This window comes from Anabas testudineus, chromosome 5 (assembly GCF_900324465.2).
Source record: "Anabas testudineus chromosome 5, fAnaTes1.2, whole genome shotgun sequence".
Taxonomy (NCBI): Eukaryota; Metazoa; Chordata; class Actinopteri; order Anabantiformes; family Anabantidae; genus Anabas; species Anabas testudineus.
The window spans coordinates 11,504,164-11,529,469 of record NC_046614.1 but is presented as its reverse complement, the minus strand read 5'-3'; the positions used below and the strand labels follow the sequence as shown (position 1 = coordinate 11,529,469).

Below are 25,306 nucleotides of genomic sequence, written 5' to 3'. Positions count from 1 at the left end.
TTAAAAGATTGTAGTTTCATGTGTTGGCCAAGATCTCCTCAGTGCATAAAAACCTATTGATATATGATTGTGTTTATGTAAAAAATAGGTCATACGGACATAGAGCAGTCTGTATGTAACACTGACAGAAAGAACACAAAAGTATAAATAGTTGAGATGTTTTGTTAATCAATCTCAAGAATGAATATTTAAAAGACAAGACTGATCATCAGTGGATCCTAGAGGAAAAGAAGAGATGCCAATTAAGGACCACACACGACAGCGGGGCGCCCCATAAGCTGATTTCACAAGGCTTTGGTCCAAAGAAAAACAGTTTGCAGAAGCTTCTTTTCCAGCCATTGTCCCCTGGTGAGTGAAACAACAGTGGGCAGTGAATGTATTTGAACTAATCCCCTCTTCTGTGTGGACCCCCCGGAGCCGTGTGAAGGACCCGTGAAGGAGTCCGGGGGCCGGCGGCGGGGGGGGGGGTCCCGTCCTGCTGCAGCAGCAGCACCACTCGCAGTCGAGCAGCGGGACTCCAGGCACTCACTTCCCCAGCTGCTGACGTCAGCTGGCAGCCTGGGCTGTGCTCGCTGCTCCGGACATAGCGCCGAGAAAAAATGCTGCTCTCCGTACCGCCAAGGGCAGGAATCAACCCGTACAACAGCTATAACAGCAGAAACACCAAAAAGGTAAACGCTTTCGGGCTTTTTCCCCCCTCGTTTTCGGCTTTTTCGCCCTGCGGGGCAACACGCCCGCGTCTGTCGCGACAGGAACGGGGCTTGTGACAGTGAGCTGCAGTGTCCTTGAAAAGCGAAACGTACTGAATTTAACTTAAGAGCTGCTGGAGTGGAAAGCGCAGCTCGGAGAGCGGCCGCGCACCGCGCACCGCGCTCCGCGTCCGGCTCGCCAACTGGCCGCGGCTCGGTGCTGTCATGTTGGACGGCTTCTGTCGGATTTTTGGAGTATTTAGATATCTATATGTGTGTGTGTGCGCGTGTGCGTGTGTGTGTGTGCGTGTTGTGCTAGTGGAAGGATGTCGATATGTCTCTGCTCACTCATTTGAAAAAGTCAATGGTGGAGAGCAACTTTTATGGGTAACTGTAGCCTACTGTGTCGGGATAGCGCGCCCGAGCCTGGATGTGTTTGTGGAAGTGGGGGTAGGGAGGAAGGCAGGCGGGCGGGCGGGCGGGCGGGGAGGCTCGGAGAGGCTCGGGGAGGCATGTAACTCAATGAATTCAGCCTCTTCCTCCGTGAACTGCGTGTGTGAAAATCAGGTATCCATTGTCTCCACTAGCGCGTAAGTTTGCAAAGTTTTTTTTGTTTTTCTCCTTCGTTTCCCATCTGAAAGCGGAACACGCCCCACCCCTCGAAAAATCCCAGCACACCGTGGAGACTTCATTCCCAGAATCAGGAATCGCGCTCTCCCGACTCCGTTCACTGTTGACACTGTCACTTTTGTAACTTCCATAGGAGCTAGGACGACTCTTCTGCGGTGTTTGCTTACGCACGGTTCTCCAGAAATAGCTTTCAAATCCAAAAGAAATGAAATAAATAAATAACATGACATATCTGGGTTGCTGATGGCAAACAGATTTTTCAGTGATTACCTTTTTTTTAAAAAGGGGTTTTTTTTTTGCTTCCTGAGTGTGTTTTCATTTGGTCCAGCAGAAGCTGCATATGTCCCGTGTCTTCCCTCTGTGGACTGTATAAAGGCTCATAGGTGCTGGTAGAAGGGCTTCCAGTAAACATGGAGATGTCATTTTGCGACTTCATATCCAGTGGATAAACAGTTCTGTGTCTTTCACAGATTGTCCTGAGTGGTATTTTGAAATGTATATTGACATACTGTCTTTCTGTGATCTCGGGCACCGCCTGGCTGCTCATCTTCCTAGATCTGGTGTCAACACTTGTGCTTGTCTGAGGAAAACAGCACTGTCTTTGAATTGTTCGTTTTCCCTGTACACCCCAGCTCACAGTTTGGAATTGATTTGACTGAATTCATCTTGGGTTTTTATCTACACGTTCCTAATTGGATGCTATTTCACAGTGTCAAAGAGACTATTTGTTTCTTCTCTAAAATATCAAAGCAAACCATTTTTAGCAAGTCAGAGAGCGATAAAACCTCTGAAATGTCACTTTGTAAAAGGAAGTACACACTGTATTACTGAGCAAGTGTACAAGAACCAACATTAGCAGTTTCTTTATATATATGTATATATATATATATAAATTTGGTAATTTCCTGATAATATGTTGAGTATGTGAATGTGTAATACATGTGGGCAGGCTGCAAACGGAAGTGTACATTTATATACATTCAACACTGGCTCTGTGTTTTTTCTAGATCCAACCCATGTTTATGATTTGTTGTGTACAACAAGATTGCACTTCAATGATTAGTCAAGAAACCGAGAAGTAGATTTCTTTTTTAAATTCTAATAATAGAAGAAACGTTTCAATCATTTTTAAACCATCAAATTGTTAACAAAAAAAAAACTTTGAATTTGGAATTTGAAAAATGCGACTTTGGGAAGTTGAAATTATTTCACAAATTTTGTTTGCTAAATAATTTGATGCCCTAACTGAACTGTATGTTGCATGTTAGTCATTTGTATCGTCGGGTTGTTTCAGTGTCCCATGCTCCTGTATTTTGTTGAGCTTAAGTTCACACAGAGGTCATGTTCCTGTGTTGTGATTCGTAACATTTCCTCCTCCCACCTCCACCTCCTTCTCATTCTTTCTGTCTCTTCGTCACGTTCTGCCATCCAAGCTACATGAGTACACCAAATAAAAGCCACGATGCAAAATAAACACACCGAGGGATGAGAAAAGCGCTCTTTGTGTGTGAGTGTGAGATGATTACTGAGCCAGACGATTAAAAGGCATTTGGTTTCTGTTGTTCTTTAAGCTAACTGCTCCTCCCCTGACTCAGCACCTCATTTCCTCCCTCAAATAAATAGAATTAATGTTCTCAAATCAAATTTCCGTGTAAAGCTTCCTGGATGGAAAAATAACAGGAGGCGACTTGTCGCTTCTCAAGGTATCATGCATCTCGCTCAGGGCCTTTTCGAATGGCTTGTTTTTGTACTTGTCAATCAGATTCTTTCCCCTTCTTGGCGGGAGTCCTTTTCAACAAATGTCAACTTGCTGCTGTGTTTTAAAATGCTGCATTCCTCATAACATACTCTATCGGATCAAAACACAAGCAAGAATAAAAAGATTTTATGAAAAGGTTGTTTGCTAAAACAGCTATTAATAAACACAAGAAATAGCAGAAGTGAAGTCTCTCATGCCTCTTTTAAATCAGTGATTTCACCCTTTCACCACTTACCACTCCGCAAGCTTTCAGGCGTCAGCGTTGTTTCCTAATTCTTAAAATGTGAACCTATTATGCCTAAAAAGGATTTTCACTTTTGTAATTTTACATTTTGACTGTTGTACTTGACAGAAATGTTTTTTGGGGGGAATTTAAAGGACAAAAACTCAAACACTGGCACACAGATATAGAAAACCTAGAATAAAGACTATATAGTAATAATAATATAGAATCATATGGCAAGAAAGAGCACATGAGCTCCTTTTATTTATTTTTGACATATTTATATAGTATATCTAGTTTGAGAAAGACATTTGAGGCATTTTTTATGATGACATATATGTTAATGTAAAGAGGAACTGGGTTTTGAGTTTATGTAAATTGTTATTATTTGAACACTAGTTATCACAATGAACAACTGTAAATATATATAAATAAATAAATATATAAATGGCATTGAACATTGTAGAAAATCAGAATAAGGTGAATAATGCACAAAAAATAAATAAAAATCTGGGTTTAATAGTGTTAAAGTTGTAAACAGAGATATGTAATATCTGATACTAAATTCTAACACGACATGACAATGGTACACTTTGGTTTAAACAAAGCCAATTAGAGGGTCATTTCAGCAGGTTGGGTTGAATTATTCAAACCACGTGATGGTTAATGATCACTTTTTCTGACTTAAAATAATGACATTCATAGTTGTGCTTTCAAGCCACGTAAAAAAGATTTAGAATACTTACCCATGTTTCAGAATTTTTATTTCCTAATGCATATCAAGTCGTTTGCTTTACAGTCCCACTCACCATAGTTTAGTCTTACGTGTTGTAATGTTTTCCAGCATGTTTTGCTATGGCCAGTGGTCACTAAAGCAAGTGCTACTACAAGCGGCTAGATAATAAGTGATAGCAATTGTTGCCTATGCTTTATACTACATGAGTTTGTACTGGCACAGACCAATCAAAAAAGATATTTGTATCCAGAAATTTGCATAAATGTGGTGTCACTTATATGCAGTGTTTGGGAAGCTGCTCTAAAAGCAGAGCTTGGCAAGTTACCAATTACTCCACACTGAAAGTTACAGCAAAGCTACTCTATAGGGGAATAACTAAAGCTTCCTGGACTATACTTGAGATCCAAATATGTCTCAAACTAAATGATCCTATCTCTCTTTGCAGATTCAGTAAACTATACAACAAATGCCAAACAGTATCACTCACTTGAATTACTAAACAAATACGAGTGTAGTTGAGTCCAAGCAAACTACTGCCAAATGTAACTTTAACACAGCTGATATGCAACATCAGGATATTGATATACAGTATATACAAACAATTTATATCTAAAAATGCTAATATGTAATGCTGTGTTTCTCAGTAACTGCATAATGTGACGTTTATTGGTGTAATTTTATATCATTATTATGTTATTATGTTAGATCAGAAATCAATCTTCCATTTCACTTGATTAACTCTGGATCACTATATAGGTGAAATTATGTTATCTCTGTACAAAGGATTATTACCGCCATATTGTTTCTCCTAAATAGATATAGGTTATATAGAATATATTTACCACTAAACTCTATTACTGAAACTGGAAAGTTGGCTGTTGTTCACTAAAGAAATGACCAAGATCACATTCTCCATTACAGCCCGTGTGATTATAGTTGTTCAGAATTCGTGTTTATTGTAGGATAGCACTTATATGAGAGTGTCAGTTACAGACTCATCTCAGAAGTCATCAGTGATGTCAAATGTCAAGTATCTGAATGCATCAAGGGGATTTTTCCAAACAGCTCCTGATTTTTGTCTGGTTTACCTTGCAGCAGTAGTGTAAGTTCATGCTAAAGGTTTATTTGTTGTCCATGTTCAGTGTGATTGATCACTGTACCTACCATATGTCAGACATCTTTCAAGTCTGCACAAGTATTTTCTTGTGTCATGCTGACATGAACCGAAACTAACCCACATCTGATTAGAGGTAGACAATGAATATAAAGATGTACGCTATATCTTATTGCCAGCAGAGATATTAATTGATCAGATAAAAGTGTGTTTAAACCTGCAGTAGCCAAACACCGATGCACTGAAATGTGAATGGAGACATGATTGTAATGAACACAAGACATGTAATTGCACAGGTTTTGTGTAAATGAAGGTTTACCTATCCTCAGTGTTAAATCACATCCACTTTATAGTGTATATGAGATGCTACCTATGCCACCTGTGCTTAGAAGTCTCTGTTAAACAAGCTCGTTTCAGTTTTTATTCTGATGTACCATGAGAGTGTTGTGTTGCTTGATGCCTGTTCGTAGTTTTGATGTCCTTTGTTGTTAATGTATTTCTCTGACAATTGCACAGGTGCATGAAGCCTCTGTTGAACTAAACTAACTCACAAACTAAAGCTAAAAAAGCAAAAACTTGTAGGAATCATGCATGTAACATGTCTGTCTCAATAGAAACTTGGGGTAACTGAAGAGACTGAATACTGAACTAATTCTCGTGGTCTCTTTTCTCAAATTACACATTTGTTAATGCCACTGCTCAGATCTCAGTGGAATCCTTTGTAGGTAAGGTCACGTTAAGACAGAGATGGTGTGGCAAATTAAGTTAGTGACTGAATTGAAGGCCCTACAACTAATTTCACATGACCTTTTTTTTAATCAAAACAGACTCATGACTACAGTATAGCCATACCTCCTCATCTTGCCCCTCCCATCCTGCTTCTGCAGCTACATTGCTCACTACTTATGCGTTTATATAGCCAGACATAACTAACAGCTAACGTGTCAGGCTACCATTAGCTGTTAGCTGTTGTCTTTCCCCTAGTAACAAGAAACTGCTATATAAAAATGCCAAACGGTGCATTAGTTCATTCTTTAGAATTCATTGTAGAACTGCTGTGTGAGGTTACATTCGATTGTACACGGTGTTTCATAAAGTGGCCATGAGTGTAATAATAACATGAAGTTTAGCTGTGTATTAAAGGCACAGAAAAATATACCTATAGACCATGTAAAAGCCCTTTTTAAATGACTTCACAACAGGAAGAATAATACATACACATTGTACATAACTATTGTATGCTGCGTTCCTTTTTTTGTTTGTCAAACCAGCTGTTTGACTCTCTGCGCCTTGGCCTCCTGACAAGTATATGTTTATCTGTCTCTTTGTTTAATGTGTCAGATGTTTTAGATCGGTACCCATCTTTAGTGCCAACTACACTAACCAACCAAGGTGAACAGGTAGACAGGGAGACAAAGTCCTTGGAGAAAGCACAGCTGTCAGAAATCTGATGCCAAGTACTGCAGTGATGCCAGACACTCAGTGTACCTCACATTTTGTTAGATCTCTAGCTGAGCTGAGGGCCAGTGTTTGTAGGTATCTGTTTCCAGGCACCCGAGCGCTTGCCACCTGACCTGACTTGAAAGCCATGCATGCATGTGCATCAAGGTGTGATCAACAACAGTAATAGACAGACATTGCCTATAAAAAGACAAAAGGAAAGGGTGGGTTAGAGACAGAAAGGAAGGAAGGTTCAGGAACAAGTCTGGGCGTGAGTTTGGTGTCCCTGTCACCTGGTTGGAATGCAGAGCTCCTCATTCAAATGGCCATGTGATAAGATCAGGAGCAGACACAGAGGATTTCCTGCCTGCCGCTATACTGTAGCTCACAGCTTTACCAGACACACATTCCACACCTAAAGCTTGGCCAACTTAAAAAGACTGATATACCTTTATATAAACCCCTAGCTTCTGGTTTTATCATTGTTGTGTTATTTCTATCTGTATATGGTGCTGTTGATTATATTTGGTATGTTGTAGTAAGCTTCATAAAAAAATCTGAAAACATTATCTAAATGCTTGTTGCTGTGTCAAAAGTGAAGATTTAAGTAACTATTTTTTCAATGACTCATCTTCCTAAAGAGAAGCTGGTAGCAGTTCTGCAGCGTAACTGTATACACGTTGGAAGCTGCGTCGACATTAAGCAAGACTGTAAATCTGTGCGTTAGTATGGAAGTTGGTCAGCTGGTCAGACAGTTATGACTCTTTCTGACCTGAGGCATGACATGGGATGGTGAGCAGACCTCCCAATAGTCAGGAAATCCATGGAATTCTGTGGATCAAACTGGGGTCAACTAGAGAACCCCCACAGGCGGAGATGGAGTCAGACGTGAAAACTAAAAAGAGGCCTGGAAAGCTAAACAGGAGGACATGTGCAAAGAGTTTAGAGTGGTCATATGCATGAATCACTTCTGATATTTTATTGTCCAGTAAGGATGTACTGTACATGATACATGAGATACTAGAGATTAAAGCTAAAGTCACTGCTGACAACATGCAGTATTTGAGGACCGAAACGTCCTAGTGCTTCAGAGACATGATGTAAGTTTACATCAGGATAGAGGATATGGTTTTATTTATAGAAATGTTCTTGATTTTTATCTTTAGTTTCTAAAAATATCCAGTGATATTATTGAGCCCTTTGTTATTAGAACAGACCAGCAGAGGAGGAGAAATGTAGTATTCAAAGCGACTACAACTGAATTGTGTAAGACTGTGAAGACCTCTGTATGACCTTTGTTGCAAAACTGTACCCCCTGATGTTTTTAATTTTTAACCAGTTCTTAACTTTCTGCTATTTCATTTTCTTATGTGTGTTCTAGTGTGGTGCTCTTAGTGTTGTTGTATGTTGGTTAAAATTAACTAGAGTTTTCCAGTCCAGTTTCCAATCCAAGTGACAAGAGTTAGTATACTGACAAAAATCAACAAAATGCTATTTTCATCTTAATGGGGTCTTCAGACATAAGGCTACAAAAGCCTGGTCCAGTGACAGGTGCCCATTCATTCTCAATGCGAAGTCAGTCATGCTACTGAGTGCCACCCACAGAGCATTACAGATGCAACAAGAGACCAGCTACACTACAGAGGAAAGCTGAGAAAGGCTCAGTTTTGTGCAAATGCTCTGTTACAGTTCATCTGCAGTCAGGTGAAAGCAATAAGAAGCATTTTTATTCCAGTGGAAACCAAAGCAGAGTCAGTTCACCACCTGACATGAAGGAATCTTTGGTAGTAATTTAAATATAGTTCAAGACAAACTAGAGAAATATTAAAATTTAGATTGCTAGTGTGTATACAGAAACAGAAAACCAGTAATTTCATGACAAATGGTGAATTTCTAATTTTGAGAATTATTTATTTCAGTTTTGTCTATTTTGTAGATGGTATTTGTTTTATTGTCTTAACTTTAATCTTTAAACTTTAATCACAGTCACAGTCGCTGTGATTAATTACCATTAATTGGAAGTTTAAAATGAAAGGCTTTTCATTATTATAAAGATGTGCTCTCCAGCAAGTGCAATAAAACTTGCTTCTGCCCACTGACCTACTTCTGTAGCCTTTTCAGCATCATAAAGTTCATGCAATCTTGTAGCAATGGTTTCCCTCAGGGTAGCTTGTATATGATGGGTCGCTTGTGGCAATGTGACTCAAGACATTTAGTGATTCACTCATTCATTTACTTTACTGCCCCGGCTGCACTCTGCCAGTGTTGTTTTGCGAGCATGGCTTGTTGACCCTGTCTCAGCACCAGCATCTTTGGTAACATCAGCAAAAATGTGCTTTGCCCAAAGATGAACTTTTAAGGTCACAGTACAACAAGTTTTGTGACCTTAAAATACTTATGTGCCTGGGTTGTATAATGAAGGCAATTTGAGTTTTATGCTATTGAGTCAATCTGAGCCTTTCCTCTGTACCTATTTGTACTAAAGGTGTTACCACGGACTGATTAGATTTCAATGACGCTGCCTGGTATTAGCCCAGACTACTTTTTGAGGTACCAAATCAAGTTTTCAATTTCCAAGAAATATCAAGAGGCTCAGATTCATTTTCATATTAAATATAATATTTTTTGTGGAATATTATTTATGGATATATATATATATATATATATATATATATATATATATATATATATATATATATATATATATACAACACTATATATATTTACAACACTACATGCTAATATAACTCTGTGTTTGTGTGTGTAGGCTAGTGATTCAAAGGCTGTTGTTGCAATAATGTGATCCTGGTGCAGGGTAAAGCCTGATTCTAACTTGGCACTGTGGTAAAGAGTGTGTGAGAATGAGATTATAGGTCTCTGCTGTCCTATTCTTTCATTCACAAATTAGCTGCCTCCAAAACCTTATTCATCATGTATTACACTATGACAGCATAGATAAACTTCTGCCTGCAGGCTCATGCTGTATTTGACCTGCACAATGTGTTTCCCACCCGTCTCTGAAGGGTATGTGGACATGTTTTTTTTTAATTATTATTAATTCAATAGCTCTGCATTAAATACTCTCGTATTTAAAACCAGAACAAGAAGGATCTGCTCTTTTTAATTCAGCTCAAATCCTGTTGATATGTAATTTATGCCAAATATATTTCTTTATAATATTTATAAAGACACTTATGACACGTATGATAAATATTTAGGTTAAAAATGAAGAGAGGATTATTCTCAGAGGAATGAGTCTGATTTTGCTGAAGTGGCAGCCATGCAGCTAACAAAACAGAGGTCAGAGGGCCTCCACGTTGAATGGATGGTGTCTAATTAGAGAGATTGGTTGATGTTGCTGGTGGTCCTGCTATGACTGCATCTTCCTGCTGGGCTTTTCCGAAACACAACTGGTCTGATCAGTGACCCTTCCTCTCTTCTGAAATTAACCCATTGTCCCCTTGTCGCCTCTGTCCAATCTGTCTCTCTAATGAGAAACTCTAGACTTACAGAACCTCGCTGAGCACAGTCAGAAAGCGTATTCCTTTGGATTTCTTCATATGCAACATACGAATTTTCAACATTAACTGAATGTGATTAAAGTCACAGTTTTCCAGTTCTGCAGAGTCAAGTACTGTACTGAAGTGTTGCTATTTTTTGCCTCAGTCTTATTTAGGAAACATCTATTCCTGGAGAGAGAAGTCTTTTTTATCTGACTTCTTGACAGGAAAAGTGATAATGAAACCACATTTATCCCAATAAAATTATTCATCTGTATGGTTACACAACCTTTTGTTTAATTTCTCTGAGGAGAGCCAGAATTCCATAGTGAGATAGGATGACATGATGCAGTGGCTGTTGTGCAACAGCCTTTCATGCGCCTGGAGTTGAGTCATCGACTAGTTGACTACTTTAGTTTATGAATAGTATTCACTGGCACTCAAACAAATCAGGGAGGAGCATCCATGGTGGTTGACATAGAGTTCAAATCATTCAAAATTCGGTATTGGTCCGATATTAGCCAAAGTCTTTGGATCGGATATTGTACGGGGAGGGAAAGTAAAACCTGATTTGATACATCACAGTTTGTTTTGAACTATCCTATTACTGCTTAACAACACACAGTTGTGGACAGTCGCTAGAATGTGAATGAAAGGCAAAGTCGAGACCAGTCTACCATGTTGGCTGTGTTTATGCAATGTGAGCATTTTGAGGGAAGGCACCAGCATTGGAAATGCGGGTTTTCAATGCATAATGTAGTCTCTACACATCGATAAGATAAGTGCATGCAAGTGAGTAGGGCTCTCCCGAATACTTCTCTTTGGACTCCGGAGCTTCTGCTGTGTTATTCAGTGTATATCCGGAGCTTTGGTCCAGCGGGGGTGGGGCGAGGGGCGGTTTCCGGTGAAACAAGCTGTAATAAATAATAAAATAAAATAAAGTGTAGTCAGCGTAGTTATAACAGCAGCAGCATCAGATTGCAAGCTCTCTAAACCTTACGCTTGCCCTCCACTCTCCTATTGTGTGTAGGGAAGATTTGTTCCTTTGTGTGGTAGAAGGGAACTCCTCTCATCTTGTTCTTTATGTAGCATGTCTTTTAACAAGTCTTTATAAACATGCGTTCCAACATGTTTTGAGCGGCTGGATAAGACCCGTACGCAAGACAGTGCTATCAGTAAGGCAGAGGAGCAGTCACTGTTTTGCTGCCACCATGCAAATGGGCCAGAGTGGACTTTTGTCATGTCTCTCAAATAGGCCTTTGTTCCATTTCCATTCATGCTAGTTGTGCCACTGTTGTGGACCAGTTTGGCGCTCAGCTTTTGTCTCCTCATGGCTTAAAGTGTTTTCACATTAACTGCGGTCAGTGAGAGGGATGTCAGGCTCCCAAGGTGAGATATAGCCTATGTCTGCTTTTTTTTGTGTAGTTAAGCCTCTCGACAAATGTGTTTTTAACACCTTCATTTTTAAACAGAGGGAAAAAAGTGGTTTTGAAACTGTATCAGTATTAGAGATGAAATAGTGGCATCAAGCCATGCCTACCTACTCAGGATCTTGTTAACCGTTAACCTTACACAGTTTAAATCAAAAACGTCGGAGTACAGCATTGAAGCTGAAGCTTATGCCAGTTTAGGACAGAAAAGACAAGCTTGATTTAACATACCAGCTTTCATTAGTAGGAGGAAAAGAGAGTGAGCATTCCAGTATAAAGACAAACACCGTTCACATTTAATACTGCTCCAACAGACTAGTTAGCTCAGCTGAGATCTTTATGTTTTGGACTTTTAAATGTCCCACAAGATGTCTTTCTGGTTTCGAAAGTAAAAAACAAGTTACCCAACATGGATAAAGCATAAGAGGTTCCTTTTCTCTATATAGAGCAGGCAGCCAAGAGGCCCCACATTCCCCTCAGAAAGCGGTATTTGTGAGTGTTGACATGAAGGGTGTATGATATCATTTTTCACAGTTCCCACATAATCATCTGTCTCATGCAAACTTCCACTGAATCTCTAAACACATCTATGAATTTTCTACACTTAAAATCAAAGCTGACACTGTGGCATTTGTCCAATATTTGAGGATATCAAGTATATAGGCAACAATTTCTGTTAAGTGTCCATGCACAGAAAACTAATTCTGATGTTGCTTTGCTCTTTCAGCAGGCCTATGTGTCCTCCAGCCACCAGATGGCTCCCCCCAGTCCCAACACCAACAGTAGCAGCAACAGCAGTGGTGGTGTAGGGGAACAGCTGAGCAAAACAAACCTGTACATCCGTGGCCTCCATCCAGGGACTACAGACCAAGACCTGGTCAAGCTTTGCCAACCGTGAGTGGTTTTCAAACTTTTTTTTAACTAAAGATTTCTTTTTGGAAGCAGTGCAGTAAAGTCAAATGATGTGTGATCATGTTGGTTTGGTCTCCATAACTCTATATCACAAGTCCCATTGTTCCAAGAAAAGCCTTTTATCTATATGAGTAGAAGTAGAAGTAAAAACAAATTAGAGCAGCATTGTTTCACGTTAACTTCCAAGAATGGAAACAGGGAAACAGTTATCCTCACTCAGTGGCATGTGATATGACAATATTAGATCTTGTTTTCCAGTATATTCTTTAATGGGGTACAGTAAAATGTTAAAGTTTAGTTTTATGGTAAGAGTTGATTGGATTAAATGAGCTATGTTTTTGGCCTCAGTTTTCTGCTCGTACTGAATCACATGTTCATTTACAATTGAGGCACAAAGCAAGGCAAAATAGACAAGTCAGGGGGAAGACAGTGAAAGCAAAGTGCCATGTGAGGAAATGTTTCAGTTTTGTCATACATAACTGAATCAGACTGTGGTCAGCCAGGAATGAAGAAAAAGTGGTTTATGAATGTGGATGCTGATTAACCGCAACTAAAGTCTGTTTGATAAAATCACATGAATCCAAGGAAATCTCAACGAAGGATTGGGAAACAGAGGAGGATGTTTTTAAAGAAGCTGGTTCACCATGCAGCAGCCGCTACTGCAGCTTCTTTTAATTGACGTTAGATATGTGCTACAACTACCAGGCCCTAGTAAAGCTCTAGAAGTTCAATGCAACACTGCAAATGCTAGTGCTGCATGGCAATATGTAAATGCTCCACCTATGCAGGGAGAAATGCTACACTAAAGGCTAATCCCTACACACAAGCACATCCGCAAGTTCTGCTAAAACTAGACTTAGTCCCTCTATGGGATTTCTTACAAAGCAAATCAGCTGAAAGGGCTGACAACATACCAAGCAGACAGGACCAGCACCCTCCCTGGTAAATCCTGGGATCCTGGGCTCTGTGTATCTGTATCAACAACAAATGGTGCATTAATACTGAAATTGTGGTCAACCACTTGTTCCCTCACAGAGTTTTTGATTTTAACATCTAGACCCCTTTATTTGTGAAAGGTATTTCCTGCCATAACCGTATGTCACTGTCCAGTGGTTTGTAAAACACTTTGGATAGTGTTTACATTATTGCTGTAGACTTTAACTTGACCAACCTAAATGCAATTGTTCCACACTATTAACAACATGTGGACTTTGCAACTGGAGGAGTCAATGCAGTGGATCTAGTCTTCACAGCCATCAAAAAGGCATGCAAAGCAGTCTCCCATCCCCACCTTCGCAACTCAGATTGCTTCTCTGGGATGCTGATGTCATCACAGACAATCTGATATGGACACTGAACACCTCCTCTTTAGCTAAGTAAGCCCAGCAGTGGCTATACTTCCTATGGCAAGATCCATCCTCACCAGAGGCTGCAAAGAGAGCATACTAACCATCTGCACCTCCACCTGGTTTGGAAGCTGCAATGCAGTCCTTCCTCGCTGCAGAGAGTGGTGAGGATGCCAGAAAAGATCATCTGGATTTCTCTCCCGACCACTCAGGACACATTTCAGAAGTGCTGCATGGACAGAGCTACCAGAATTATCGAAGACTCCATCCACCCAAACCATAGACCGTTCACGCTCCTGCCTTCTGAAAAAAAGTAACGTAACATAGAAATCAGAACTGCCAGATACCCCCCTATGTGTTTGGTTTTAAATGATAGTAAAAATTAACTTGAACGTAGGATGGATGGGGCCACGAAAGGTTAGCATGTTGCCTGCTTGGGTCCTGTTGTAACCATCTACGTTATGTGAGGTTGAATCTAAGGCTCACACACCCCTAGACAAATAGCCTAGCCTCTGTAGTATATGGTTTTTACAAAGTAACACACACACACACACACACACACACTGATAAAAACCGAAAGTAAATGAACCCAAACTGGTTTTCAGTGCTGCAGGTCAGGGCCATGCTGTATGTTGTAGAAGTGAATTGTCATTTGCTGTAAAGTAACACACCTTCCTTGAACAAATGTTGACCATAACTAATAAAACCTGACTTGACTAACACCACACCTGATTTCCCTGTAAAAGTTGTGTTCATTTCTGCAGTATACCCATATAACCCTACACGAGCAAACCTTAGAAACATCAAATTCTATTATTAGTGAGGAATTATATCCTTAAATCTATTCACGAAGACCAAACACAACAGAAAATCCAGCAGAACTCAGCACAAGTACATACTGAAAGTGTAAGGTGACACAAAAGTGTAAACCTTTAGCATTATCTGCTTTTTTGGTGCTGCTGTATACTGTAATGTCCAGAGCAGCCGCTACAGTGCCAGAAAGTTACAACGTGAACGAGAGAGGGGCTTGTGCAAGTATCAACAAATTGATTGTTGCACATGATACAGACTTGCTCACAGAAGAGGTTGTAAGTGGCCCTCTGCAGACAGCATGTTCCAGGCTTTAGTGGTGGGAGGACTACCTTTGTAGAGGACACGCAAACGAGAAGAATGTAACAGTCATACATGGGGCAGACTTGTCTTTTAGGTTCCTGTGGCCCAAACGGTGTGATGGGCTGCTCTCCCGATGCATGGGGGCTGAGGTAAATCGAGGGTCACGGAGTCACTGACATCAGACCTTTGAACTCTGCTGCTTCTCTTTAAAAAACATGAAACACAGCTGTTTTCTTTTTTCTTAGTCTTGCTTTTAAAAAGAACTCAAACTGTTCAGTAGGACTTAAGTGTTTTTCAGTCTGGAAGCCATCGTTGTATGTATACCACAGAAAACAGACGAAAACAAAAATAGAAAATCCCAGATCACACAGCTCACACCATCTGTTTTTCTCCCGAATAGTTCTGAATAGGAATCTGGCAATAGATAAGTAAAATGCACCATATGATTCAGGGTCCAACTTTTGTTTTATATACATTTACGTCCATTTTGGACAAGCTGTTGAGTCGTCAAGTCGTCATTTAATATTTTAAATACTGGCTGTTAAATAAATTATGAAATCATGATATAGTAATATGTTTCACAAATGTTTCAAGAGTTGCACCTCTAGGATACACTCACAGGACACTTTCTTAGGCAGACCTGTACAATGTAATGCAAACAGCCATTATCACCTTTCTGATGGTTTGAACAAAATCTGACAAATTATAACCTTCTGTACTCAGATTAAAGATGTGCTGCACTCATGCTGAAACTGAGCAGATCATGATAGAGTTTGGACTAATAGATGTTAAACAACAATTATATCTACTGAAATTCTGCAACACAGAAAATAACGAAGAGTGTTGTCAGACCACATGGTCCATATATCACTGTGATGTTATTGTTGTGCACCAAACACAGTTGTTGCTGAAACGCATAGTTAATTTCTGGGGAGGTGCAGATCAGGCTATGGCGTAAGATCTGTATTTACTGTGCGTGGTGCTTACATCAGAGGTACGTTGTAGATTGGCTGGATAAGTCAAGCCAAAAGGGCCAGGCAATGCATTATGGTACAGAGGGTCTTCACAATTGTTTACATAGTTACTGGACATTATGAAGACCCTTTCTCTTGGGGACAGCCTTCTGAAATAGTGCCTAATGAAGCCAAAATCTGCAAAAGGAGGTTGTTCTTGAAAATGCACTTCTATCTAGTGAAACCAGTGGAGTTGTGCAAGTCAGTTTCACTTAACATACGTAATACTAAGAGGAACTTATGTTGATTGTGTTTAACCTGAACCTCACACATGTGGTCATTACTATCACTTTGTTGTTTTTGGATATTGTCTCGTGTGTGTTGATCAGTAAAGAACAATACATTTTTTTGTGATAAAATTTTAAGTGTCTCTAGATTTGTGCCATAGATATGCCTAAAGGAAATATAACTTTTCAGTTAAACTTGAATGGGTTTGGTTATATTACATTATTGTATAGATTCATGCCTAATGACTGATTTGCAGCTGTTAGATGACTGTGGGAAACTACAAACATAGCCTATACAAAGGTCATCCGGCTATTTGGTAATGGATGATGAATTATTCATGTCTGCAACAAGGAAGTTTCTTTTATAATGTGTCTATTCATCATGCCACTTTTCACTATAATCGAAATCACTGAGTCCTGCATATATATATATGTATATATATATTTATGTTGTCCTGCCTATATATGTAGCATAAAATGAGATAATATATGAATCAAAACACCTGTCCAGTGACTGTTCTTATTTTACAGCACTATGCAGGATCAGTACATATATTTAGATATTCAGAACCAAATATTAGAAAGAAGAGATAAGGCCCCAATATTTAGCATAAATACTTTAGGCTCCAGTGTTAGTCATGACACAGAACTCTGCTGTGACTGTCTACTCATATCTGAGTCATCTAGACAAATGTCCACTGAAACAAGGTGGGAGTGTAGGACCCAGCAGTGCGCTGTGAGGGTGGAAAAACAGAGAGAGAGAGAGAGGAACATGGTGGGAAGGAAGGCGAACCGGAGGGGTGAAGCATCAGGTTACAGTGTACATTCCGCCCAGACGCCATGTCGCCCAAACAGAGGAACACCAGCCTCCCTTACTGGTTAAATTCACCAGACAAGGACAGGTCTAATATACTCTAGTGCTGATGTACTATCAAATAACACCAAATTGGATTTGCCTCCATATCTTACACGAGGGTTGTCATTTACTACTTTTAATGTGATTTTCGTACCATGAATGTTTTATGATACTGCATGAATGCATTCATTGATTTTTCTCTTTTACTGATTGGCCTTTGCAATGTTTTTCTATTGACAACATCGAACTGATATAACAGGTTAGGACACAAGCTTATGTTTCACATACCATACGTCTTCTTTTGTAAGTTTCCCTGAAAGCCAATATTTCTATTGGCAAGCCAAACATTGCCACTGACAATGACTTCTGAGCTTTACGTGAACAGAATAAAGTGCAGAGCAGTGTATTTGTGTGTTAGTCTACGTGTGTGTGTGTAAAGACAGGTCTGGAACAAATTGTTTTTGGCCCTGGGGTGCTGTCTCCTGTCTGTTGAAAACAACGCCAGGGAACAGAGTTACTGTACAACAGCCTCCACTGGTAGACAAAGACAGAAGGGTGGAGGCTGACAAAGTTTTCTGTGACACATAAAAAAAAACACAAGTGATTGCACGAAGGAATATGTATTCATGTTAACACCTGTAGTCGTGCAGCCTGAGGAAGTGTGGCAGGATTGGTATGCATGCATGCATGTGGTAGGAGCAGATTCCTCACTGTGCTCTGTAGTCACCTCACCTGTCATTGATCTTATTTTCATCTGTTCTTGTCTGTCTTTGAAGGTATGGCAAAATTGTGTCAACTAAGGCCATCTTGGATAAAACCACCAACAAATGTAAAGGTGAGTTGTGTCATTTAAATATTTGTTTTAATATTTTGAGAGTTGATATTGTGATTTTTGGCTCTTGCTTTTAATTATCCTGTAGGTGTTTGTTTTTTCAAGGACTTCCTCTTCTATGTCTTATTTATTTTTCAGTAAAATATCACAGCAATTTTTAACATTAATTTGTCTGTTTTGCAGGGTATGGCTTTGTGGACTTTGACAGTCCAGCAGCAGCACAGAAGGCCGTCACAGCTCTTAAGACCAATGGGGTCCAGGCTCAGATGGCCAAAGTAAGACCTAGCCTCTTCATTACCTTATATTACTTCTTCTTCTCATTTCTAGTACCAGTCACCATTCAATTGTTGATTCAGTCTTGTTTCCAAAACATATGCAACTTTAAAGAGCCAGCTGCTGAACTTTGACCCTCAAAAGTCATAGGTTTACACAAGCTTACACTCGCCCTGTTTTATCATGTAAAAGGTAAACTGTTACGTGATGTGGCCTGGTTGGCAGTAGCTGTCCTGTTGGCAATACTAAAATAAACATTGGTTTGAAGTAGGGCTTCCCGTTTTTTAGGATCCAGTCTCTGCAATCTCTCTCCTATTCAGTCACTGTGGAGAGTGGGAGGAATGTCAGGAGCCCAAGCTGAAATAGGGCCTTTGTATTTCCACATTTCAAAATTAAATGTTTAGTTAAAGAAAACTAAATGCAAACAAACATGCTAACATTTGAATATTTGGGTTGTACTTTAAAGGGAGGTGTGTGTTTTGTATGGCCAATTGTGAAGAGGATAAAAACAGGGCTGATGCACACTAGACTTGCTTAAAGTAGAAATATTTAATCCTTTTAGATTTCTTTTCATCCTTTCACCCTCCTCCCTACCTTCTCTCTCTTTTCCCCTCACAGCCTCATCTCTGTGTTTGTGTATATTGCTAACATACTCCTGTTGTAGTGCTTGTTCTGAGCTCTTTGTCCAAGTGTCTGCAGTCAAAGCAGCTCTTGTCGGCCCATTAAGCTGATCCCTCTGGCTCTCAGGCTCCCCATTGAGGGAACCCAGGGGAGGGTGCCACTACACCCACTGTCAATAGGACAGGCACAATGGACTGGCATTGTCCATCGTCTGGGCCCAGGCCTGGGGCTGACACCAGCACTTAATATACTTCACCCCACTGTCCCTGCGCCCTCCCCCTGTTCTGCACGCAATCAGACCCAGTGCAATGTAATACCAGGGTCTTCCTCAGCCCAACTCTCCAAAACTGTAACAGATCCCTGAAACCAGTCCAGTGCAACTAAACCCTGAGTCCAAGTTCACTGCACCTCTGCTATAAGAGTGCCACACAATGTATCTCAATACCGGACAAGTGGAACTGGACACTGAAACGTGACTCATCCAGAGAACATGTCCTCAATCAGAGGTGTTGATAACCACTATAAAAACCTAAATATACACAGCTGCTGCAGAGTCACAGGGTTACTTCAGGTCAGAGAAAACAACCAACAGTTCAGTGTCAGACTCAACAGTTTAATCTATTGGCACCCTCACAGTGACTGCTGCGCAGTGTTGTTCACAAACACAATGAGCCACACCTTGCACTCCTGTCCTTAGAGTATGCTCCGTCCCTGAATGGGCCACCCCAGCCTGCAGGCAGCTGGCCCAAAGAGCTGCACGCGTAGGGGCAGTGGAACAATGGTAGAGTTAAAAATAGAACCATTCTTATTTCACTGCACTTCCCTGTTCAAACGCAGACATCAGATCACATGTGCTGCTTGACACACAAGCAAAACCACCGTACACACAGAGACACACCTCAGCACACATGGCTCACCTAGGGCCTGGCACAAAAAAATGCACTGTGACGCATCAGCAAATGCCATTCATCTGCTTGAGCCGGGTCCAACAGCATTTTCATATCTACAACAGTGAGAGTGTTTGTTTGAATATGAATTGGGACACTATCCAAGGTGAAGGGTAAATGAAAAAGAAAAGAGGGGAGCGTTTGTTCCATTGTCATATAGCCTTAAACGCCATTAGTCTTGTCTGGCCTATGACCTCCTGCAGTGTGCCACTGTGTTACATAATTGTTCTATTGACACACCCGGAATGACGACAATCACGCAAAATGCCTCTTTGCCAGGTGCCATATGACTAAGAACAGAGGCTGCTCTTAAAAGCAATATATCCTCATTGGAGATAGCTGGGGACACACTTTAATAACATACACTATGTATATAATAATATGTAACAATATACTCTATGAATTCTTCATAGTCTGATCAGCAACCCTAGTAAACCTGGCTTGTGTGACAGCCGGTACCAGCATCTTGATACTTGCTGTCCTCTCCTGTTTGACGCGTGGGTCAGTCTAGTTCACATGGTTAAATATTGAATTGTTTCACTTACATCTAACAGTTTCTGTCATGCACCGTTGAGAAATGTTATTTGCAGTTTGCAAAGCTATCATATCGCAGAATTTCTTAGGAAGAAGGGACAAAATGGAAAATGATAGAAGCAAAAGATATTTTGATAGAAGAGAAGAGACTGTTAATCAGTAGACACTCATCTATCCTGTTTTCCTTTCGAAGCTCTTTCATCTTCGTCTTTCATTACCCAAATTACTCAAGACTCCCACCACTTCCTATCCTGTCAGTCTCCTCCTCCTTTATAAAATATCAGCTTTTTAAGCCACTCGTTTCTCCCACCCTCCCCCTGCTTTATCCTCTTCCTTCACTCTCTGTTTTCCCTTCCTCTCCTTTTTAGCCCAGCCTCTTTTCTCCTGGTTGCCAGGCTCCTGTTGCTCTGTGAACTCTTTAACTTCATGCCTGGCTTCCTGTCTGCTTCTGCACAGTCACACAAGGTTTCACTTTCATGCGAGTGCCATAAAATGAGTCTCTGAATAATCTCTCCCTCTTAATTTACTTGCAGCTATCAAGATCTCTTAATTAGACATCAGTCCATGTGTGACTTTATCCTTGCAGACAAATTCAAATTTGCATGTGTCAGTATATATAAGTGTGAATGGGGATTAAAAAAAAATGACACATGAACAGGCGCGGTGAGGGTGAGGAATTACTGAGGGTTTCAGTTTATTGGTCAGGCACTAATTGCTTAAAATATTTTTATCCATACTGGGCTCTTTTACATAATGATGCTTGACATGGTGCACGGATATGATGAAGATTAACTGTGCTGAAGAGTGATGGCAGGTGTGGATGGAAAGACAGGTCACACTGCTGCCTACACAGACATTTCAGCTGTGTGAAAAAGAATTTGAAAGCGACAAGAAATTTTCCATTTACAAATGCAAATGCAGTGGCAAAGATGTTTGAAAGTGCTAAAATGAACGATTGCACTCGGGCACGTATCTTTCAGTGAGACATCCAAAAACACCGTAGTAGTTGCTGAATCAAATTGTTTTTTAATTTGTGGGTCAAAATTATCCGTTTGTGATTTGACTTTTATATCGTCTGCACAGCAACAGGAGCAGGACCCCACCAATCTCTACATCTCCAACCTGCCAGTGTCTATGGATGAGCAAGAGCTGGAGGGCATGCTCAAGTCCTTTGGCCAGGTCATTTCCACACGCATCCTGCGAGATGCCAACGGGACCAGCCGCGGTGTGGGATTTGCCAGGTCAGTCTTTAACACAATGACGTAATTTTTTAGCTGCCTATGATGAGAACACTAGTTTATGAAGAAAAAGTAGCTTCGATGCAGGCCCGGCCTAACCAAACCTGTAAACAATGCACTACAAGAGGGGCTAAATTTGAATTAAATGTTATTTCAGAATGGAGTCTACAGAGAAGTGTGAGGCCATAATTCAGCATTTCAACGGGAAATTCATCAAGACTCCACCCGGAGTGCCCGGTACGTGGAATGTTTGTTTGGTATTATAGGAACCTGATATTGTTGTTGTTAGTGCCAGAGCTGAGTGTTTTTGTTCCCCACAGTGATCACTGAATTCACTCCCTTGTTTGATCTGCTGCTTTCACAGTGCCCACAGAGCCCCTATTATGTAAGTTTGCAGACGGAGGTCAGAAGAAGAGGCAGAACCAGGGGAAGTACCTCCAGAATGGAAGGCCCTGGGCAAGAGACGGAGACACGGTAATATGGACCATTTTAACTCGTCCATTCCTAAAGCTGACTTGCTGTGTTTATATATTTCTTGCTGCAAATGAAAAAAAGAACATGTTTAAAAGTTTTGAATTTTGTGCGTTAGCTGCCTGCTTTAGTACAAACTGCACCGGTGTTTGCATGAGCTCACTGGTTCTGAATCCTGTGTATTGTTTTCCTAGGGAGGAATGACGCTTGCGTATGACCCTACAGCCCTACAAAATGGGTGAGTGGTATGCAGGGACAGACTGAAAACAGTCCCAGCCCTCCAGGAAAGTAGCAGTACTACTCAAACTCTGGTAAAGTGCTGCTCTCTGCTGGACATCAGCGGAACAGAGAGATGTTGTAAATGTATTTGGACAGCTTGACGTTGTGCAGCTGTCTACATGTTTCCCTCACACTTTCCTCTGTCTTCTTGGCAGCTTCTACTCCTCACCCTACAGTCTGGCACCAAACCGAATGATCGCTCAGACTTCACTCTCACCCTACATGCATTCTCCTGTTTCATCCTACCAGGTGGGACTTTTTAGCTACACTGATTTCAGTTTGTCTCAATGTCAAGAATTCATTTTCTGTTGCTTTAGTTGTGTTACTGTACATACAATAAAACATATATCATATGCATACATGCATTTAATGACCTCTTTCCTGATCTACAGGTACACAGCCCGTCCTGGATGCACCATCAGTCATACCTCATGCAGCCAGCTGTGAGTATCCGTCCTTCACCACCTTCCTCTCCTTTTTTATTTATTTGTCACTGTTTACAGTGCTGTTGCTGTCTTACTTTGACTGAACGACGTGATGGAGTTAATGACATTAGTGATTCACACCATGACATTACTGTTTGTGGGTGTTTTTATGCAATGCACAGGGTACAGTTCTTACCCCAACAATGGATCATGCCATGTCCATCCAGCCCACCTCCATGATGGGACCTCTCACCCAGCAGCTAAGCCACCTGTCTCTGGGCAGCACAGGCACAGTCAGTACCACTGTTACACACACAGAAATTGCCCCAGTGATTGTTAAACTCAGTAGATGAGTTGTTTATGTCACTTACTTACAAAGAATTAATGTTTTTCTCTGCCTTCCCTACAGTATATTCCGGCCAACACAACTATGCAGGGGACCTACATCCCCCAGTACACCCCAGTGCCTCCCTCCAGTGTCCCAGTAGAGGTATGAAGCTATATGCCATATGCTATAACTCCAATTATTATGCTGTCTATATAATTGACTACTAACTAAATAACCACTCAAAATGCTAACTAGCAGATTTACTGAGTTGGATGGGGTCTACGTGTCGTTGGAGTAGCAGGAGACTGAAGGATTGTTGATTATTGGCAGTACAATGCTGTTGTTGTTGTTGGTGTTGGTGTATTTGTTATATTATTAGAAAGATAGAACACAAATTTAAAAAGCGCTCTTAGGCACTGGCCAGGACAGACTAATATGGATTTCTAAAACATTCTGTGTTTTGTTTTTTTGTTGTTGGGTTGATTGCATAAGTTCTTGAGTTATCAGCTGTTATAGTGCAAAAGGGCAGGTGAGCACAGCTTTCAGTAAACTGTTCAATATGTGTAACAACCACGTGAGGCTGAACAGTGGAAGATAAAACAATTGAAAGATAAATAAATAATTCTAATAAGGCCTATATTAAGAACTTATTTTTAATGTTTTTTGAGTTTTTGCTTTTTACTATATTAAGCAATTTTGGGTGCAGAGAGTTTTCACTGATACACACACAGATGTAAATGCTGATACAAGAATTATGAATAATAAATGTTACTGTAAGTGTAGTCTGTTAACACGCCACATTTTCTGTCCTTTTTTCTCCTTTAACAAGTAATGGTAATTCTTAATTAGTTATTGAAAACATCAATATATCTTACATAATGGAATATGTCTCTTGTGAATCAGCGAGTTGTGCTTTCTAAAGACATAGATGGGTCTACATGAGCTCCTCCATGATTCAGCTGCAGTACAAGATAAATGCACAATCTTTTCACTGAGACTTTTTCTTTTGAGACGCCACAATCTGTGTGCTCCAGTGATGTAGCGGACCCTGGCTGAGTGCTGTGCAGCAGGGCGTCTGAGCCTGCGGGGAGTCCTGAGTCATTTGCTGGAAAGTAGAGTGATAGTGGTGGGAGCCTGTGGCATGAACAGTGTAGTAAATGGAAAAAAAAATCTGGTTTATGAATGAGAAAAGACACTGGTATAAGTCAGGAGCAGTCATTAGCCAATCACAAAGCAGTCAGAGGGAGAATAGAGTGAAGGTAGAGAGAGTAGGCTCAGTGTTGTCGGTGGACTTCCAGCTAAAATTATAACATACCGTTTAGTGAATACTTCATTTTCTCTACACATGACCAGATTGCACCAGTAAAATCTGATCTTTTATTTTTCTGGTTCATCCACTTAAAAGCATAATAAGATCTGGTGCGATGGGGTTTAGGCATCTTCATACATACATGTGATAAAACCTCGCCCATTGTCCAACAATTATGAAGTTGATAGTTTTACCGATCGTCTGTTTCAGGAGAATGGTGGTCAACAGCAGCAGGTTGCTATGGAGGCCCCCGCAGAACACACAAACTACTCATACCAACACACCAAGTAAAGCTAAGGTGGGACATGGACAGACACATCATTTCTCGACTGTTTTAATAAGTCAAAAATGCTCATTTGAGTCATGCAAGTCCAATTTGTCAGGGCTGTCAGTCAGTAGAGATTTAGTGAAAAAGTTACTCTGTTTGCTTTCAGGGATTATTTTTCACGTAAGATGTAATTCATGCTAACAAGCTTTAAACTGTCCGGAAATTCTACACACGCTTGACAAATTATTAAGTGCGACGTCTGACTACATGTACTACAAACTCTTGTATGAGTTCTTTGTTTGTTCTATTAATACTGAACTGTGTTTTCCAGCTCTCAGCAGGGTAGGGCCGAGGGCACGAGATGAATCCAACCAAACTGGATTCAACTGGAAGAGATCAGTGCTCCATACCATCACCAAGCACCCAGACTTGAACATGGACAACAAAAGAAACGTGTGTGTGTGTGTGTGTGTGTGCGTGTGTGTGTGTGTGTGCGCGTGTGTGTGTTTGTGCGTCTGCATTTTTTTTCTTTTTAAGAAAAAGGAAAACACTTACGTCGTTGGACTTTTCTTATCACATCCTCAAGAGATGCTCAACCAAAGGTGGGAATGTTCTTCAGAGAAGCTCTGATCTATTTTGATATCTGAAAAAGGAACATAACAAGAAGTTGGGGAAAAAAAAAAAAAAAAAAAAAAAAAACGAGACATAAACACGAGAGAGGAGGAATAGACATAGAGCATTATTTTTGTGCACGTAATATAACAAATTCTTATTTTTAAAAAAAAACAAAGCA

The 25,306-nt window shown here is 40.4% G+C and overlaps 1 protein-coding gene across 2 annotated transcripts; it reads left to right on the top strand.

The window, feature by feature from the left end:
- Positions 1-510: 510 nt before the first annotated feature.
- Positions 511-25,303, top strand: LOC113154212 (RNA-binding motif, single-stranded-interacting protein 2-like). 2 transcript variants are annotated; one of them, XM_026348272.1, is made up of 14 exons: positions 511-671; positions 12,252-12,415; positions 17,765-17,823; positions 18,004-18,095; positions 21,279-21,436; positions 21,591-21,670; positions 21,798-21,907; positions 22,099-22,142; positions 22,339-22,432; positions 22,576-22,626; positions 22,791-22,901; positions 23,018-23,098; positions 24,456-24,543; positions 24,845-25,303. In XM_026348272.1, the coding sequence occupies exons 1-13, from the start codon at positions 600-602 to the stop codon at positions 24,534-24,536; spliced, it is 1,197 nt and encodes a 398-aa protein (XP_026204057.1). In that variant the 5' UTR covers positions 511-599; the 3' UTR covers positions 24,537-24,543; positions 24,845-25,303. The 2 variants fall into 2 exon arrangements, with proteins under 2 accessions (XP_026204057.1, XP_026204056.1); XM_026348271.1 differs by having other exon boundaries at positions 513-671; positions 12,249-12,415.
- The last annotated feature ends 3 nt before the right edge of the window (positions 25,304-25,306 follow it).